We start from the raw sequence: 18,547 nt of genomic DNA, 5'->3' as shown, positions 1-18,547 counted from the left end.
TCTGGTCACTTGCGAACTTTTTTCTCTACAAAGTCACTTACTTCACTGTTTTTTTTTTTTTCCATTTTTTATTAGGTATTTAACTCATTTACATTTCCAATGCTATACCAAAAGTCCCCCATATCCACCCACCCCCACTCCCCTGCCCACCCACTCCCCCTTTTTGGCCCTGGTATTCCCCTGTACTGGGGCATATAAAGTTTGCAAGTCCAATGGGCCTCTCTTTCCAGTGATGGCCGACTAGGCCATCTTTTGATATATATGCAGCTAGAGTCAAGAGCTCCGGGGTACTGGTTAGCTCATAATGTTGTTCCACCTATAGGGTTGCAGATCCCTTTAGCTCCTTGGCTACTTTCTCTAGCTCCTCCATTGGGAGCCCTATGATCCATCCATTAGCTGACTGTGAGCATCCACTTCTGTGTTTGCTGGGCCCCGGCATAGTCTCACAAGAGACAGCTACATCTGCGTCCTTTCAATAAAATCTTGCTAGTGTATGCAATGGTGTCAGCGTTTGGATGCTGATTATGGGGTGGATCCCTGGCTATGGCAGTCTCTACATGGTCCATTACTTCACTGTTGCAAGTAAACTGACTTCTGTATCATTTCAGCATCTCCCTATGAGCCAGTGAGAATGTCCTTATTTCTTGGTATAAGATTTTCCTGGGCTTCTCTTATTGTGTAGAACTGCATCTGTTCTTCTAGTGAAGAATGGTCAGAAACAAAGGTATAGGGTTGTGTGTCGCTGTTACTGTGTGCATTGCTCCTGGGCCAGCCAAGGGTATCAAAGGAGGAAATACACAGACTTACATCTATCACTACAATCATTTCTATAGACTGAAAACCACGAGCCCCACGTGTGTGCTCCCTCAGTACCGCAGGGTTCATGGTAGCCCTCTACTTTTGCAAGTTGGTTTGTTTTTAAGACAGATTTCTCTATGTAGTTCTGGCTGGCCTGGAACTCACAGATATCTGTCTGTCTCTGCCGCCTGAGTGTTAGGATTAGAGGTGTACACCACTACAGTGAGGAGACTGATTCCTACCTTCCTTGACATTATTGATGATTTCCCAATGAGGCCAATCTACTGATCACCACAGGAATGCTTGGTTGAAAGCCTTCCTTGTGAATTCCCGCCCCCCATCCTTCTTGGTGGTAGAATGAATCAGGGATTTTTAGATGTCCTGTCTATCTTATCACAGCCCCAGGATTTAGGCCTGAAGTATAGACAATCAACTGCTCTTTGTAATTGTGATTCTATATCCATGGATTCAAAAAATACTCAGGAAAAAAATATATACTTCTACTGATCTCATACAGATTTTTGCTTTCTCCTTATTCCCAAATAACACAATTTATGCTGGGCACAGCATTTACATTACCATAGATATTGAAAGTAATCTGAGGCCAGGAAGATGGCTCAGTGGGTAAAGGTTTAATTGCCACCAAGCATGATGACCTGAGTGTGACCCTCTGAACCCACACAGTGGACAGAGAGAACCAACTTTCAGAAGTTGAATCTGACCTCCATATATGGGCTGTGTGATATGTGTGGTCTCACACACACACACACACACACACAGAGAGAGAGAGAGAGAGAGAGAGAGAGAGAGAGAGAGAGAGAACAAATAAATGTGAATCTTTAAGAGTTAAGTAAGCTAGAGATGATTAAAATATACAGAGCTCTGTGCATAGCTATATGCAAGTATCATGCCATTATATACAAAATACTTGAGTACCACAGGTTTGGGTACCTGTGGAAGGTAGGGCCGGTATTCCTGGAACCATTCACTGTGGGTCAACTGTATGTATGCTTTAGTTAGTATTTATAGTCACTATAGAACATTTTCTTCCTGCTCTAAATATTAAAATCGAGCCAGGAGTGCTGGTGCACACCTGTGATCACAGTACTGAGAAGCTCTGAGGCAAGCCTGGGACACAGACAGACTACGCTGTGTAGTGTTAACCGTCAACTTGACACAACCTAAAATTAGTTTAAGGCAGAATTATTTGGCTAGGGTTGGCCTGTGGGAGTTAAGGGCTTGTCTTGATTGTTAACTGACCTAACCCACTGTGGGCAACACCATTCCCTTGGCTGGGCCTGATGAAAGCTAGCAGAGCGTGCACTAAAGAACTGTGTGTTTATTCTCTGCTCTGAACTATGGATATGTTATTTTAAGGTCCTGCCTTGATTTTTCCCAAATAAATGGGTTGTAAACTGGAATGATAAGCCAATAACTCCCCATCTCCTCTATGTTGCTTTTGGTTGGGGTATTTTATTACAGTGACAGAAATGAAACTAGAACACAAATGCTACATCAGGTTTGTTAATCAATTAAAATAAGTGATCAGCAGCACTAGAAGGCCATTTACAAAGAGGTAGCTATTGGCGCCTCTGAAAGTTCTGCATCCAATCAATTTATTCAGATACCACTTATGGCTTTTGATGGTCTCTTCCACAAAGTCCTTTCTCCCCTAGGACCTAGAGTTGGTGCCAATGTGATTGTTGAGTGACTCTGACTTTCCTTCCCATGTACAGATTCTGCTCGTCTGCTCTTCTTTCAGCTTTCCACATAGTCGTTCATCCAACATTTATTGACAGCCTGTGTGTAAGGGCTGCCTGCATACATGGCGTCTCCTCTCCTGCCCTTTGCTGGCCCAAGCTGCATTGCCGGTGATCCATAGTCTTGCCTCTGTTTCTTGTTTAGCTGGTTTAGATTTTTAGACTGTGTAAATGGAAAACCCAGGTTGAGCAGGCTAGACCCTGGAGAGTGGAGAGAGGGGGAACTGAGACAGCCACTTTCTCTTCCCCTTGGTTGTCAGAAGAGCTGGGTATGTATGAGTTTGCCTGCCTCCACTTTGGTTTCTGGTGATCCTCTACAGAGGTGGGAGGGAGGATAACAGAAGAATACATCCCACACATACTCAGGATTGCTGAGCACAGCTCTGGGTTTCTGTATTCTGCTTTACTCCTTCTCTGGGAGAAGGGCCCTGATGGAGGCAAAGAGCTCTGGTTCAGCATGCTTTGCACTTGTTCCCAGGAACGTGGAGGGGCTGTGGTCTTGTCTCTGTGAATCATCTGTTCTCAGCCTAGGGAGGCCCTGCCTGAGGAGGGAGGGGCAGGAGAGCAGCTGCACCTCACCTTGGTGGCTGCGGTATTATCTGGGCCCAACGGTTTCTTCTGGGTAGATACTTCCGCCCGCCTGCTTGTAGAGCCTTAAAGACTCATGCTGCTGTCTTTGAGTGGAAAGGAACACCTAGCTCTAAGAAAAAGGGGGAAGTCAGCCTGACCTGAAGGCACACTCCTGTCATCAGGGAGCCAAGGCAAGGGGATCAGAACTTCAAGATCAGCAGGACATTCCTTTCTTGCTTCCATCATCTCTTTTCTAGAATCTGCTTGCAGCTGTGTAGATAGAATCAGGGGACTCTTTCGTTGGAATCCAGAATCCCTGACTCTTAAATAAAAGGATTATGGGGCTCTTGTCCATCTGAACTATGTAATGAAGCTACATGCTTTTAAAATAGCTGCTCTTTCCAAGCATCTACCACCCTGAGAAGATGCAGAAAATGAAGATCAGATAAGAGGCTTTTCTAAAGGAACTCATCTAGAAAGCATCGGACTAGAATCTCACCCTCTGCCTGCTTCTGAAGCAGAGGTCTTGCCCCTATATGCTGCTGAGTTCAATGAACAGAGGCTGCCCTGACTTCATGGTTTACAAGGTAAGATTTAGAAGGCCTGTGACGTCAAGATCTATAGACCAACTGTGATGAGAAGCAGTCGGGGCAGCCTTTGCAATGTGGGTGAGTTCTCTGCTGGTTTGTGGTAGTGGTTTCTCTTGGGCTCTTTGCACAGGGGCAGCACCAATGCCCTGTGCTATGGTCCACCAATGTGTTGGCTCTCTCTCTCCCTTGCATAGCAGGTCTGGGTTTGGAGTACAAAGTTGAAGGATGCTGTAAGAAGACACACAGGCATCCTTATCAGCCAATTCCCTGAAGAAATGGGACCCTGAAGAGACACCCAGAGCTATAACCCAGTAGCAGCAGACAATGGCCTCGGCACAGATTCAAGTCCCTACATCCCTCCCACGCAGCCTTAAACCGACATTCCCTGGGGAGAGTTACTAAGCGGGGGCCTTATGTGAATTGGATGTTTAGGACCGTGCCCTTTGCTATATTTAATAGGAATGGGAAAAAGGTCCTTTAGCAAGCAGCATGTCGAAGCAGATATTCCCACAACCCCCTAAGCTGCATGCATCAGAGCAGAGGAGAAGAGTAGCCTGCTGCATGCGGCAGGAAACTTGGGGAAACTTTGCTTGGATTCCTCTCCTTCTTCATACACAGATAGATAATAGATGGACAGACTGATAATTGTTTCCTGCAAATGGAATCCAGGAAAAGAGGTATCAAAGCTAAGGCTACTGAACACAGGAAGGCCAGGTATTAGGTTAAGTAATACAGGAGAGGATGGGGGGAGGGGGAGGGAGAAGGAGGAGGAACGGAGGCTGGGAAAATTGGTATGAAAAGAAGGAAATGGCAAAGAGAAAAAGGATGAAAAGGCAATTCTAATTTGAGGCACAAGGAAAGTAAAGAAGGCAGGCTAAAAGAGGGAGAGTTGAGGTGGTCTGAAAAAAGTGCAAAGCCCAGGGTCCTGAGAAACTTCCGCGAGAAAGGGGGCGCGGCGCTGCCCAGCCCATGTTTGGGCAGATTAATGGAGTCGTGGCGGCTCGGGCTCTTGAGTCCTGCCTTGGGAGGGACAGTATCTGTTTAGATTTGTGTCTAAATTTAAACCCCGATCCGGCCTCCCTCTCTGCTCCCCTCCACTCCCCTCCCCTCCTCCTGCGTCCCTCGGTCCCTCCCTCCCTCCTCCTCCTCCTTCCTCGTTCTCTGGCGCAGGGCCCCCAGCTGGGGCAGTCCCGCAGCCGAGTGCAGCCAGGCGCGCGCCGCCGCCCACTCGCCCTGTGCCCGCTACAGCCCCGAAAGTGACCCGGGCTGGGAGCCGAGGGGACAGCGGGGATCGTGGGCTCTTAACCCGAGAGAGCGGGCGTATCCGCAGCCGGAGGAAGACTACCTGGAGGACATGGAGGTAAAAGACCGGCGGGGACACGGGCCTGGGGGAGAGGGAGGTCAGAGCGCTCCTGCCCAGGTCGCCGTTCCTGCTCTCAGCAGGGAGCACGCAGCCGAAAGGTCGCGTAGGCCAAGTTGAGAAAGGCTGGTCCTTGCTCCTCGGAGACCCCTGTGGGCAGGCGTGGGCTTGTCAGGAAAGGACTTCAGGCGAAGGAGGGGCCTTTGTAGGGGTTCAGGTATTCTGACTGTGCACATACGTGCTTTGGGGGGGGGGTTTAGAAAATAAAACTTAGGTACAACTAAAGTCATAAACGGATAAAGGTGTGAACCAAGAACCCCAAAACAAAACTCCAGCAACCCTGACTCAGGCATTGAGAAACAGAGTTGGCAGTTGAAGCCGGGACTCTGCCCGCATGGCTTCCCGTTTTGATTGCAGTGTGGCTTTTCCGACCAGTTGTTCTCTTACTTCTGATGCCCCTTGTTTCTGTCACATCTTCTTTCAAAACTTTCTGAAAAGCTCCCTTGCCGCCGATCAGATAAACTTATTTCTGAGATATTAGAGGCTCTCCAAGATGCCCTGCCTCCTGAGGTTGTGTGCACCTTGGGGTGTGGTAGCCGTATCTGAGAGGTTTGCAGGGGCGAGTCCCAGACTTTCTCTGCGCTTCTCCAACCTCAGTGGAGAATACTGGCCACTACTTTCCATCCAGCTAGTTCATCTAGCTTCCTCCTCCAGGTCTATAGATTTCCAAAGAAATGTTTCCCTTCAAACCCAGACCAGCTGCAGGTGAACTCAGAGGCACAGCATTGGCAAAGCCCCAGGTTCAACTCCCAGGGTCACACACTCAAAGAAAGAAAAAGAAACTGTGACCTTTTATTGTATTCTAATCAATCTCAGTAGGACCTGGGATTTTCAAAGAGGAAAAAAGGAGATGAAAACCCACAGGCCTAAAGGTGATTCCTCCTCCCACTCAAAAGGAAAGAGCTCCTCCTTAGCCCAAGGTCTGCGGAGATCCCGGGCACAGAAGTTCAATCCCTTCCAGGCTTGAGTCCGCTCATCTCTTCTGAGCTTCACTGTCTGCTCTAAAAGAACAATAGCAAGGCTGCATATTTAGCTCAACCAGTTGTCCTAAAGTAGCAAGGTTGCATTTTGCATTCTGGGCACTTGGGAGTGCTGAGTACCTGGGGGGCTGGGGTCTGAGATGGACTCTCTGTAGCGACTTGTGCAAGTCAGGAAGCAGTTGATTAGGGTAGCTAGACCACAAAGCGTTCCAGATGGATCCCTACAGATGGTCAAGACCTTGCAAACTCAAAGCAATAGGATTCTCTGTGCTGACTACTGCTACAGGACAGAGGAGAGAAACAGAGGGGGGACCTGGGAGAGGTTCATAAAGAAACTGCTGTACTTACGAGCCCCCTCCTCGAGGAGGGCTCAGGGTACCTCTGGTGACAAGCCAGAAGCCAACAGAGCTGTAATGGACACAGGATGGAAGCCCAGCTGGACTTAAGCAAGGTGTTGCTTGAAGGCCCCCAATGCAAGCTCTAACTTTAATCTAGGGAAACACAGAAGGGGCTCCCTTCCCAGGCCCACTTCTTCCTCCCTCAGCTGAGGAAGAAACAGAGGGAGTCCAAGGCCCTGAAAGTATCAGCCCAGCAACTTCCTGTGTGGCTTGGTAGGCGGGAGGCACGAAAAGAGAAGGCCCTCCTGTCTACAAGCTGATATACACAGTAGCGGAAAAGGGTTGGATGGAGAGAGCCAAATTCCTATGTGCCAAAGGCTGGACCAGCACAGGGAAATTGCCTAGTCAACCAGAAGGCCAGACAGATCCGCTTACACCCATTCACCCTGAGGTGTGCCATGGCCTTGAGGGCCCACGGTGACTGTTTTTGAAGTTCCTTTCCAGAACCAGTCACAAAAGCCCAAACAAACAAGCGAAACACCACAACAGGTAGCAGCTGAGCTGTTGTTAAAGGAAGTAAAGAGGAAACAGAAGACAGAGGAGGCTACGAGATTCTCAGCTAGGAAGTGAAAGTCAGTGACAGGTGTAATACCTGCGCATGATTGGAGCTATGGGAGCCCTGAAATCGGCCTCCCATAGCTCCAATCTTACTTATTTATTTGAGAAGAAATGGAGTTGCCCCATGTCCCCATATTGAGCATTCAACCCAGGGCCGGTTAACCACATTCAGGCTCTACCCCACACTTGCCTACCGCAAATGTTAGGGAAATCTTCAAATCCCTGTGACCACTGTCTCGGCCACATTAATCACACCTCAGCCTTATAGGGACCTCCCTGGAATAAACAAAAGCAAGATGGCACTTGACCTGTGCCTTTCTAACACTCCCAATCCAATCGAGGAAATGAGACTCACACATCCTGTCCCTGTGTGCTTAATGAATGCTTCTGCAAGCGTGGCGTGTATAGGCCAGAGTAGATGCTGCTCAGAAGCCCTGAGAGAAAGGCAGTGACTGGGAAGAGAGATGTAGGGACAGGGAGAATACACTGGCTTCCTTCAGGGAGGCAGAATGGCTGATTGCAGGGGCAAATAGGGGGATCCCTAAAGGAAAAAAAGTGAAAGTAACAAGATAAAGTCGTGGAAGCAGTGAGGTTCCCCCAGAGAGGTAGCCACTGGGGGCCAAAATCTAAGCCCCCTAGAAGGCATTCCTTTTTCTCCTTCCCTAGCTGTGCTCCCAACTCCTACCTTCCTGTAATTTACCATTTTCAGACCTTGAAGGCGGTTCAAGAATGGCCCTGGATTCTGCCTCACAGACAGTAGGAAACCGAGAAGTCTGTATGAGGTAGCAACCATAGCACCACACATTGCATGTGCAAGGTGCTCAAGCGACAGAGCCCCTCAGAGGCTCTGGATGGGGTGTAGCCTGACTCCAAGAGAAGGAAAGAGAGTAAAGACCATGTGCTGGAGGGCAAGCAGAAATGCCTGCATTTGAGTTCACCAGGGTGCCCAGAAGAGAGGACAGGGTGCTTACATAGCAGGTGTGAAGTCCTGGGTTTGATCCCTAGCAGAGGGACAGAAGGAGGTGGGGGAGAGGAAGAAGAAAGGAGAGGAGGAGGGAGGGAGAGGATATATCTCACTGTCTTACTGGTGGATGGGTCTCCATAAACCAACAAAGAGCCTATCACAGAAACCCAAGCTTCCTGATACAATTTGCCTAATAAATTAATAGAAACTCTGCCTTCCCAGAGGCCCTCGGCCTCTACAGAGTACCTAACTAGTCCCACCAGGGCAGGCTCTTGGGCTTCCAGTAAGGAGGAAGGGACCATACTTTACATATCTAGGGCCTCATGAGCACCAACTAAGACATGCTGATTGGGTGAATATGTTATTGGAGACGAGAGACATTATTAGACTTTTAAGAGAGAGAGAGAGGAGAAAAAAGAAAGAAAGGAAAAAGCGGGCTTTAGTGTGTTTCTTTGCTGGTTTGTTCTGAACAGCATTTCAGCACTGTGAGACAGGCAGACCTCCTTGGCTACGAAGTCATTGTCTCTAGAAACAATAGTGGTAAAGTTGTTGGAGATAGGAAGCCAGGGAAAACAGCTTTCTGGCCTTTGAGGGCACCTGCATGAATGTGTGCATACACATAAGTAATGTTTTCAAAAAAAACAAAACGATCTGAGAGTAGTGGTGTACACCTTCAATCCCAGCACTGGAGAGGCAGATGCAGGTGGATCTCTGTGGGTTCAAGGTAAACCTGGTCTACAGAACCAGTTCCAGACCAGCCAGGGCTACACAGTGAGACAAACCCTTTCTCAAAGGGGGTGGGGTGTGTGTAATCAAGCTGGGTGTATTAGCCCATCTTTTAATTGCAACACATGAGAGCTAGAAGCAGCAGAGCCAAGTTAAAGATTATCTTTAGTCAGGCGTGGTGGCGCACACCTTTAATCCCAGCACTCCAGAGGCAGAGGCAGGGGGATTTCTGAGTTCGAGGCCAGCCTGGTCTACAAAGTGAGTTCCAGGCCAGCTGGTGCTTCATGAGACCTTTTCTGAAGAACACAAAATGAGATGAAGCTATCTTTTCATCCTCATAAGTAATGTTTAAAAAAAAAAAAAAAGAAGATCTGAGAGTAGTGGTGCACACCTTCAATCCCAATTGAATACCAATATATTACATATATTATATTCATTTTGCAACCTATGTATTTTTCAAAAGATTTTATTTATTTATTTTATGGATATGAATGCTTTATCTGCATGTACCCTGCATGTCTAAAGAGGTCTTCAGATCCCATTATAGATTGTCATGAGTCACCATATGGTTGCCAGGAATTGAACTCAGGACCTCTGAAAGAGCAGCCAGTGCTCTTAAATGCTGAGCCATATCTCCAGCCCTATAACCTATGTCTTAGGTTCATTTTTTTTACCTTGTTAAACATTTGCTAGTTTATTTTACAAACATTTTAACACATTAAATGTTTGTTTCATTAATAATAATTATTGTTGTATGTGTATGAGTATGGGGTTTCCCATGCTACACAGTGCATATGGAGATCAGAGGACATTTTTCAGTAGTCAGTTTTCTCCTTCCACCATGGGAATCCCTTGGGGGAACCCAGATCAGATTTTCTTGCTCACCCAGCAAGCATATTTACCCATTGGAATAGCTTCCCTAACCCCCTACCTCATTTTTATCTCATTTATTTATTAGAGGGGAAACTCCAAGTTTAGGTAAGAAGGATTATTTGGGGATGTTCTTGTGAGCCTTGCTGGTTTTCCCCATCCTGTCACTGAGCCATGGTGTGCTGGTTGAGGCTGGTGGTCATAATGGGGACCAGTCGTTCCTCTGAAGGGGGAGTTAGACTGGATGGACTTGCGGGCAAGCCTGAGATACCCACTCCTCCTCTCGCGCTCCTGCTGGGTGGAGACCCTTGCAGCCACTCTGGCTCTCCTTAGCAGGCATCTTTCACTTGCTGGGCTGTGAGAACAAGAGTAGTTTCGGGTAGGCACGCTGTCAAGACCCGGCCCTATCACGGTGGGGTGAGAGCATTCCTGGAACGGAGTCGGGTTTCAGAGCCTGATCCTCAGCAGGCTGCCCACAGCAAGGAGGGCTGGAGCCTGGCTCCTGCGGTTCCGTGGGAAATCTGAACGGAGGCGGCTCAGCAGCACGGTAATCTTATCAGAGCCACAGAAGAAAGCCTTTCGGTTCCAGAGAAGGCAACTCTGCCTTCCTCTTGTGACAGTGTCTGAGGTTTGCAGGGCCAGTCTAGCCTATCTAACCCACTGGGAAAAGGCACACAACACAGCCCTGGGAGTAACAAGACAGTCCCTAATTGCTCCTGCTTTACTGGGAAGGAGCAAACGGGACCCTGAGGTATGCTGGGGCTGTGAGTGCAGTCGGACCTTTGGAAAGCAGCAACTCTCGGATTCTCTTATCTGGGGAGTAGTTTAGCCCATGCTCGAAGAAGTCAGTCTCATAAAGTGTCATCACCACAGCAACATGTGGCCTGCATCCACCCTTATGGTGTCAGGTGGACACATCTCTCAGAGATGCCATAGGCAGAGTACAAACATTAGAGAATGGGACCCCCCACGAACCCATCTCCCAAACGGAGCCAGACCAGAGAGGACATTGCCTTTGTCCTTTGGTCTTTGGGACAGTGTCCTTTCTACCTTTTTCTCCTTTGGGGCGTTCTGAATACTGGCTATGGAGATTTGTGGACATTAAGTGGTGAACCCGTGAGGCTCACGATGGAAAGTCACACCTTTGGGCGGATCAGACCCTGTTCTAGTGAGAAGGCTTCTTCTGATTGCCATTCAAGACTCAGTAGCTCCCTAGGAAAGGTAAGGTGGACTTGCAGGATCTTTCCCTTCCTAAGTCTCTTCGCCTGAATCCCCGGCTGGAAGCTCGTAGTTCTGGCCATTGGTCTTCCTAGCATCATAGATGTCCCTGTACCATCTCAGAGCTGTCCTCTGGGCCTGTGGTAATGACAACCCTTCCTCCAGCTGAGTCTTCTATAGTCTATTGGTGTCCGTTTGCAAGATAACAGATGGCTGTTTTGGGTTGTTGCTGCTGATTTATTTGTGTGCGTGTGTATATGCCGAAGTGCATGTGGAAACCAGATGTCAACACCGAGTGGCTTCCTAATTGCACTCTGTCTTGCATTTCTGAGTCTCTCACTAAATCTAGAGCTTGCCGATTCAGACACGGGTCACCATGCCTGACACACACACCCCCCCCCTTGTAAACTAAGTGCTGGGGACTGAGTTTCAGTCTTCACGCTTGCAGAGCCGGTATCTGATTCGCTGAGCTATCTCCTCTGCCCACAGAACTGTTTAATTAGGATTAGCCAACACATAATGATCATTTACAGCCTGCCAGGCACTGGGCCTCTATCTGTGACCCATCTCTCACCTTGCTGACCCTCTCAGAGGGGAAACAAGCACTTAGACCCTTAATTGTAGAACAGGATGAGAGCTTGCCCCACTGGAGGAGGGGTGCCACACCCAGCCTGGGGCTCAGGGAGGGCTTCCGGTGATGGATGACCTCTGAGTTGAGTGTTGAGGGAGTAGTTGAAGTTAACCAACCACAGAGAATTAGGAAGAGTTCATTCTAGGCAAAAGCAAGCCTCACAGGATGGGTGTTGATTCCTGGAAGGTCAAAAGAGATAACAAGCTTTGAGAGGGAGCTCTGAGCGGTAGCAGAGAAGCGGAGATTGCCGTTACTACCATAAAAGGCTCTTTTCTATTTGGAGAAACAAGAGCTACACATATGACAGGACATGTTAAAAATACAAGATGTGATCTTGATTAGCTGGGAGGTGTGAGAGGTGTATGGAGTTTAAAGTCGGCTTCTTCTGTGTGGGAGAAAGAGAAAGCGGGCTTCCTCCTTGGGCTTCCCCTCCAGGTGCTTCCCCTCCATCATCTGACAGCCTTGGGGGCTTCAGTCTCAGTGAGATCACTCCTGTCTGCCACTCCTACTGAGGACATTCAGTTTGACACAGGGTCTTGGCCCCAAGGGGAGTCTTCCATCAAGTCCACCAAAGCCATCTTCAAGACCACCTCTTCTTTTCTTACTAGAGGCCTCAGAACAAATCACACACACACACACACACACACACACACACTCCTGTTCCACTCCCCCTGCCGATCAGCTCACATCTCCCATTGTGGTCACCCCTTCTGCTCACTCTGTGAAAAAAACAATTTGTTTCTCACTGTCTCCAACCAGCCCAGGGGTGAGCCAGGTGGACCAAGGAGCAACAGCAGACCAAAGGCACCCACGTTAGCCCCACCCAGTTAAAACAGAGCAACGGAAATGAAAGGCTGAGCCTGTGGTTCCTGTTGCACAACTCAGGCACCCACCAGAGAGGGCATTTTCATCTATAAAATGCCATGGAAGGCTTCCACCTCCTCTGAACCTCCCTCCCTGCTCGACCCTCACCCCGAAGGGTTCATTCCAAACACATGAGCTACAGGGCCGCTTACTCCAGCCTGCTGCCCCACCCCCACTCTCTCAGTCCTCCAGAACACATTCTTGGGCCTCAGGTCCCTGACTTGTCATGCTTCTGAGATACGAACTGATGGATAGTGGGAAATTCACTCCGAGCAGCCACAGCCGTGGCGGCGTGGGCAAACATCTAAAAGCTCTCCTCACAGTGGTTACTACATGTTACAGACTTCCTAGCTGTGGGTGTTTTCCATAAATGGATCTTTTTAATCCTTATAAAGTCTTTCTGCATTTGTTTTCTGGACAAGTAAGGGGCCGTGTTGCTGGAAGATCTGGAAGGTGATTGTTCCGAGAGCCACAAGGGTGCTACTCCGTGTGTGGGGGTCTAGGGCCCTGTGCTTTCTCTTCTTCTGCCTGGACCATCTTCCTTTAGCCATTGCTAGGCTAGGCCGCTCAACACTTGGAGTTTTTAAGACCTGGATCAGCTGAATTAATTCTGATCCTCATCTAAAAGACATCAAGAAGACTCCATTGTGACACCCGCCATGGCAAGGAAGTGGAATTTTGAAAATTCATTTTTGTTGTTAAGTTGTGTTTTTGTTTTATTTTGTTTTGTTTTGTTTGAGACAGGATCTCCTGTAGCCCAGGCTATCCTTAAATTCTTGATCCCTCTGCTACCATTTCCCAAATGCCAAGTTTATAAATGTACATTACGCCAGGCACGGTGGTGCATGCTTTTAATCCCAGGGGAGACGGAGGTAGGTGGATCTCTGAGTTCAAGGCCAGCCTGGTCTACAGAGCAAGTTCCAGGACAGCCAAGGCTACACAGAGAAAACCTGTCTTGAAAAACTGAAAAATTTAAAATAAATACATTTTTTTAAAAAATGCTTTAAGGATCTTTAGAGCATAAGACCTCAGAAAGTCAAATGAACTCAGCAGTTTCTTTCGTTCCCCTTTACTTTAAAGGTGGGGGTCCTTAAACTGGATGTGTGGATAGGCGTGCTGGGAGTCAGTAGTGGCTGAGTCAGAACTATGGCAATGGCCTTCTAACCCTCAGGGCACTCTCTACAGGACATGTTGGATCCACATGCCTGACTCACATGCACTTTGCTGTCTCTGCAGCGCAGAGCCTCGCCTTCTGCCGGCTCACTGCCTTCTGCAGGCTCTCCCCGGTCTTCCAGACTCTAGGGTTCAGTGTGTCTCGAGGCCCTCCCAGCCAATCTTTATTCTCAGTGGGAGTTGGGAGAAGAACAGTTTTCATTATCACTGTTTTAACTAGAATCAGGAGACCATGAGCCAAGGCTAGAAAAGGTCCAGCCTCGTCCAAGTGCAGCACTGGTTCTCTCTCACTGGGCTGCTCTCCACCTTGAGGGAGGTTCCCTAGGGAGATTTGTGGTCCCTGTTGGCTGGTCATGGCCATGTGTCCTCATGAATACTCTGGGGAGAGTGAGGAAGATTCTAGAAGTTTTTCTTGTGGAAGTGTGTGGGAGGCTCAATGAGAGAGGCTCACTGGTCTACCTGGTGCTCTGGGCTGCTGGGGAATGGGACAGATGGAGAAGCCAAAGTCAAGGAAGTTAGCCAGTTTGTGCATTTGCTAAGTGTATGCATCTCTGCTAAGAGATGGCCATGGCTGGTGTTAGCTAGACCATGCTCCTTCCTGAGGCTCCGAGGAACAATCCTCTTCACACCTCTCTTCCCTCCTAGAACTTGCTGGCTCTGGCTTGAGGCTACATCCCTCTTCTCTCTATGTGTTCCTAACAGGGACATGTGTCACCAAATTTTGACCCTCGATAACAATTCAGGATTATGATCCCCTCATTTAAAAAATCCTTAAGTCCCTCTACAAAATCTCTTTTTAGAACTAAGGTTGTATTTACAGGTTCCAGGGATGGGGGCGAGTATGTGATTAGGGAGCCACTAATCACCGCTTTTGCAGCAGGAAACTTGTTATCCATACAGCCGTTGGGGGCTTGGGGATGGATAGGGAAAATCCTTGATATTAGATTGTAGTGTAAGCATCCTTACTGCTATGCTCAGGTTAACATCGAATGAATATAGTGGATATTCATTAGCATTTACTGTGTGACAAATTTCTTTCCCCCTTAGGTAGCCCATTCCACTTTTGTCTTCTTTAGACTTAAACGGGTGCAGAGCTCAGCTACAGCTTTTCGCTGGGAGAGCTGCTGTTACGAAGGGGAGTCCCTGGGGTGCAAAAAGCATATCCGAGGAGCCAGCCTCTTCTCCTGATCTCTTCTCTTGCTAGTGAGACTAGCTGGGCTGGCAGGCTGGCAAGAGCTGATCAAGACAGGTGAGTGGATAGCTCGGTTGTGTGAGTTTCAAGCCAGGTGAACGTTGCTGTAACAAACAAGGCCACAGTTCTAGTCTACACAGCAAGCGCCTGTTCATTCCGACAGTGTGATATGACCGCCATAGCTTAGCTAGCCCTTCACCTCATCATTTGTCCTTTGTCTGAGACCTGGAAAGGTGACAAATAGCCACACAGCTCCTCACAACCACCGAGCCCAAATGTATAGTTCCTCCTACCACCTCCCATGTCGACGTGAGCTAGAAAGACTGCTTGTGGTGGCTTTTATAGGCCGAGGGAGTCTTGCTTCACAGAGCTGCCCATCTCTGAGCTGGTCTGGAAGCAAAGCTGTGTCCTTCAGGCTGCTGAAGGTGGGAAGGCTGAGGAAGGCATCAACTTTACCCGCCGCTCAGTCTTGGGCTCTGGAGATTGTCAGAGCTCTGTGGTCAGATCTGCTCTTCCTGGTTGAAGTAAAAGTTGCTTTGCAAGCAGAAAGCTTGTTCCCAGTGATGCTAACTGCTCTCTGGGCTTGGGGGATGGTTTAGAAAGGCAATAGGTTTAGAGGGGAAGTCAAGAGTGAGTTTGTGTGTGTGTGTGTATGTATATATGTGTGTGTGTGTGTGTGTGTGTGTATATATATATATGTATGTATATATATGTATATGTATATATGTATATATATGTATATATGTATATATGTGTATATATATATATATATATATATATATATATATATACACACACACACACACATATTTCTATTGGAGACATCTATACCTAAGCTATTAGTTGTGGCTTCTTGGACAGTTTCTTAAACATCTTGGTCCTGGAATAGCCCAATCCACAGAGCATGCTGTCAGGAGAAGCAGTTTATAGCTTTATTGACTCCTGGAATTTGAAAACCTTTTTGCCTTTTGCAGCCACACAGTGTTAAATCACCCCCTTTGATTTTTAAACCCCGCCTCTACTACCATCAAACAGGGACCCTAAGCCTTTCCCTGCTTGCAGTTAATGACACCAATGATCACCATTCTTTTCCATGGCCCTTGTTCATAAGTCCTGCCCTCTGTGCCTATGGAAGGGTTAGTGAAGGTCACTGGAACTTGGCGGTGATGTTGAAGGACGCAGTCCAATCATTAGACTTGTGGCAAGCCCAGGAGGGCGCTGCGCCAGAGGGAGATGGGAACTCTGAGTGTCAGGCTCAGGGGTTGATAGCAACGTCATAGTCTGTTCTCTATCAGTAAAACTAATGTCGCTTTACCATCCAGGCTGTCTTAAAGGAAATCTGATCATGCATGTCCCAGATAAGATAATTGATGATGTCAGCTTGAAAAGCTACAGAGCCACAAATTCATGGTGGTGGTGTCATTAATACTTAATCAATTAATGTTTGAAAAATTGTGATAACTCAAACAGGACTTATAGTATAGGTGTTAGAAGAGGAGGTGATGAAGGGGGCATGAGCAGAGCCTTGAGACAATAAGGATCATAATATAAGCAAGGACATTTATACAGCATCATAGTGGCTCTGGAGGCCGAGCACAGTGGCTCACACCTTGAAACCCAGCACCTGGGTGACAGAGGCAGGACTCTTTGTGAGTTTGAGGCTAGCCTGGTCTACAAAGCAAGTCAACCAGGGCTATTACAGAGAAACCCTGTCTTGAAAAAAAAAAAACAAAAAACAAAAACAAAACCTAAAACAAACAAACAAACAAAGGTAGGTCTGGGCCAGAAATATAGCTTAGTTTATAGAGCATTTACCTTGTATACAGAGATCCGGGTTCGGTCCTTAGCACACACCAGGTATGGTGGTGGTGCATGCCTGTAATTCAAGCATTTGGGAAGTAAAGGCAAGAGGATCAGTGAGTTGGAAGCCAGCCTGAGCTAAACAGCCTCTCTCAAAACAAAAACAAATCAAAGGTTCTGGGGCCAGTGAGATGTCTTAGGCAGTAAAGGGCTTGCTGCCCAGGCCTGATGACCTGAGTTCTATCTTTGGGTTTCCATGTAAGGGTGAAAGGAAAGAACCTACTCCACGAAGTTATCATTTGACTTTCAGATGGCTGCTGTGGCATGTATACATCCCCGTATGCACATATCTTACACACAATAACAACAACAACAATAAAAACACCAAGTTCTGACCTGGGCCGTGCAAAAACACTTTTCTTCGCTTCTCTAAAGTGGAAGATCTAAACACATTGGCCACAGACCCTATGATAAGACTGATACAGACACAGAAAGCCCTTGTCCCTGCAGGAAGGATCAATCATAGGTTCCCTGTGGATCTACATGCAGATGGTCACATGCAGAGACAGTACTGTAAGAGCTAAAGAGCATAGGTCCAGGAGCCAAGTAGCTGAGATTCAGTCTAACATAACCCATTCACTAGAGTGTGAACAGTCTGACCTTACCATTCACTGGAGTGTAAAATCCTGCACTCTAGTCTTTAGAGAACACCTCTGAGTTAACTTTAGGAAAAGGGCCAGGTGTGGATAATGAGCCAGGGAGGGGGCTGTTATTGGAGGAAAACAACCCATGCAGTTGGTGCAGCTTTGACTGGGACACCAGGACATCTGAAGGTCCCCTCTAGCCCCAGGGTTTGTGGCAACCTAGTTATTGCAGACCACACACAAGCCCACCTCTTTGGATTTCTGCAGACAGCTGGACCTGGTGTGAAGTAACAGATCAAAGCTGTAGGCCCCCAGGGCAGCCAAGGCCTGCTAGAGGAAGGGAGACTCCTAGACTTAAATGTAAAGGAAGGGAGGAGAGGAGACAACTGTATTTTATGCCTTCAACCTGGAGGAGTGATTAAGAGAGGAGACAGGAAACGAGGAAAAGATCAGTCACTCTTGATATGGGCACAGACCTCACAGGATGCCTAAAGTCAGAGCACCACATTAATAATGTAATGCCTTCCCTATCTATCTATCTATCTATCTATCTATCTATGTATCTATCTATCTATTTTTTATTTCACTCATATCCCAGGCTGGCTGGCCTGGAACTTGTGGCAATCCTCCTGCTTCATTCAGCCTCCCAAGTGAAGATCTGGCAAGTGTGAGCTAACAGGCCTGTCTTTGCCTTTTCTATCATAATTACAGCATGTGCTGTGGTCATAACCTTTATAGTGTAAGGCACACTTGCAACACTACTATGCACGATTTTGTTTTGTTTTGTTTTTCCTTTGTCACAGTTTTATGGGTAGAGCATTCAATCTTACAGAGTCTTAGCAGCTAATTTCCTTTTTTTCTAACTTATTGGGGAAAAAGGTGCCCAAGCTTTTCACCTGAAGGAAGTACTTCATAGCTACTCTTGGGCATATCCGAATCATTGCTGCTGCTGCTGCTGCTGCTGCTGCTGCTGCTGCTGCTCTCATGCTTTGAGGCCATAACCAAGTGAGATCAAGTTGGTTAAGCATGACCGGCAACACGGCAGTAGGTCCAATGTTAGCCAGCAAGCAGGTAGCGTGTGCAGAAAGGATATGCTGGCGGACAAAGAAAGCAAATTTTGTAACTGGTAACTTCTTTCTGTTTGTGAGTTTCCATTTAGTAGTTTTGGATAGTAGTTGATCATGAGTGATTGAAAGAAAAATACAATATATAGTCAGCCCACTCTCAGCTTCCTCTCGGTCTCCCACATGCCCAGGACACTCCACCCACCCAGTGTCCCTGCTGACCTTCTGTAGGGAGGCCTCTTGGGGAGCAGAACAGAGTGGAGTGCCTCAGGAGCCCAGCAGGGATGGGAAAGTCAACAACAGACATAAGCCCACCTCTCCCTCCCT

At 47.7% G+C, this 18,547-nt stretch overlaps 1 protein-coding gene across 7 annotated transcripts in view; it reads left to right on the top strand.

The window, feature by feature from the left end:
- Positions 1 to 2,905: 2,905 nt before the first annotated feature.
- The window catches only part of Rcsd1 (RCSD domain containing 1), a 61,119-nt gene continuing 45,477 nt past the window's right edge, over positions 2,906 to 18,547 (top strand). For 2 of the 7 annotated variants that reach the window (XM_006496784.1, XM_006496781.1), the window contains exon 1: positions 2,906 to 3,715. In XM_006496784.1, coding sequence (XP_006496847.1) covers positions 3,665 to 3,715 — 51 coding nt within the window. In that variant the 5' untranslated portion in view covers positions 2,906 to 3,664. Of the gene's footprint in view, positions 3,797 to 4,490; positions 5,079 to 18,547 lie in introns of those variants that run through there. The other 5 variants (NM_001038846.1, NM_178593.3, XM_011238794.1 and 2 more) reach the window with 4 other exon arrangements.

The sequence above is a fragment of the Mus musculus genome, chromosome 1, assembly GCF_000001635.26.
Source record: "Mus musculus strain C57BL/6J chromosome 1, GRCm38.p6 C57BL/6J".
Taxonomy (NCBI): Eukaryota; Metazoa; Chordata; class Mammalia; order Rodentia; family Muridae; genus Mus; species Mus musculus.
This window is presented reverse-complemented; position numbering and strand designations above follow the sequence as displayed.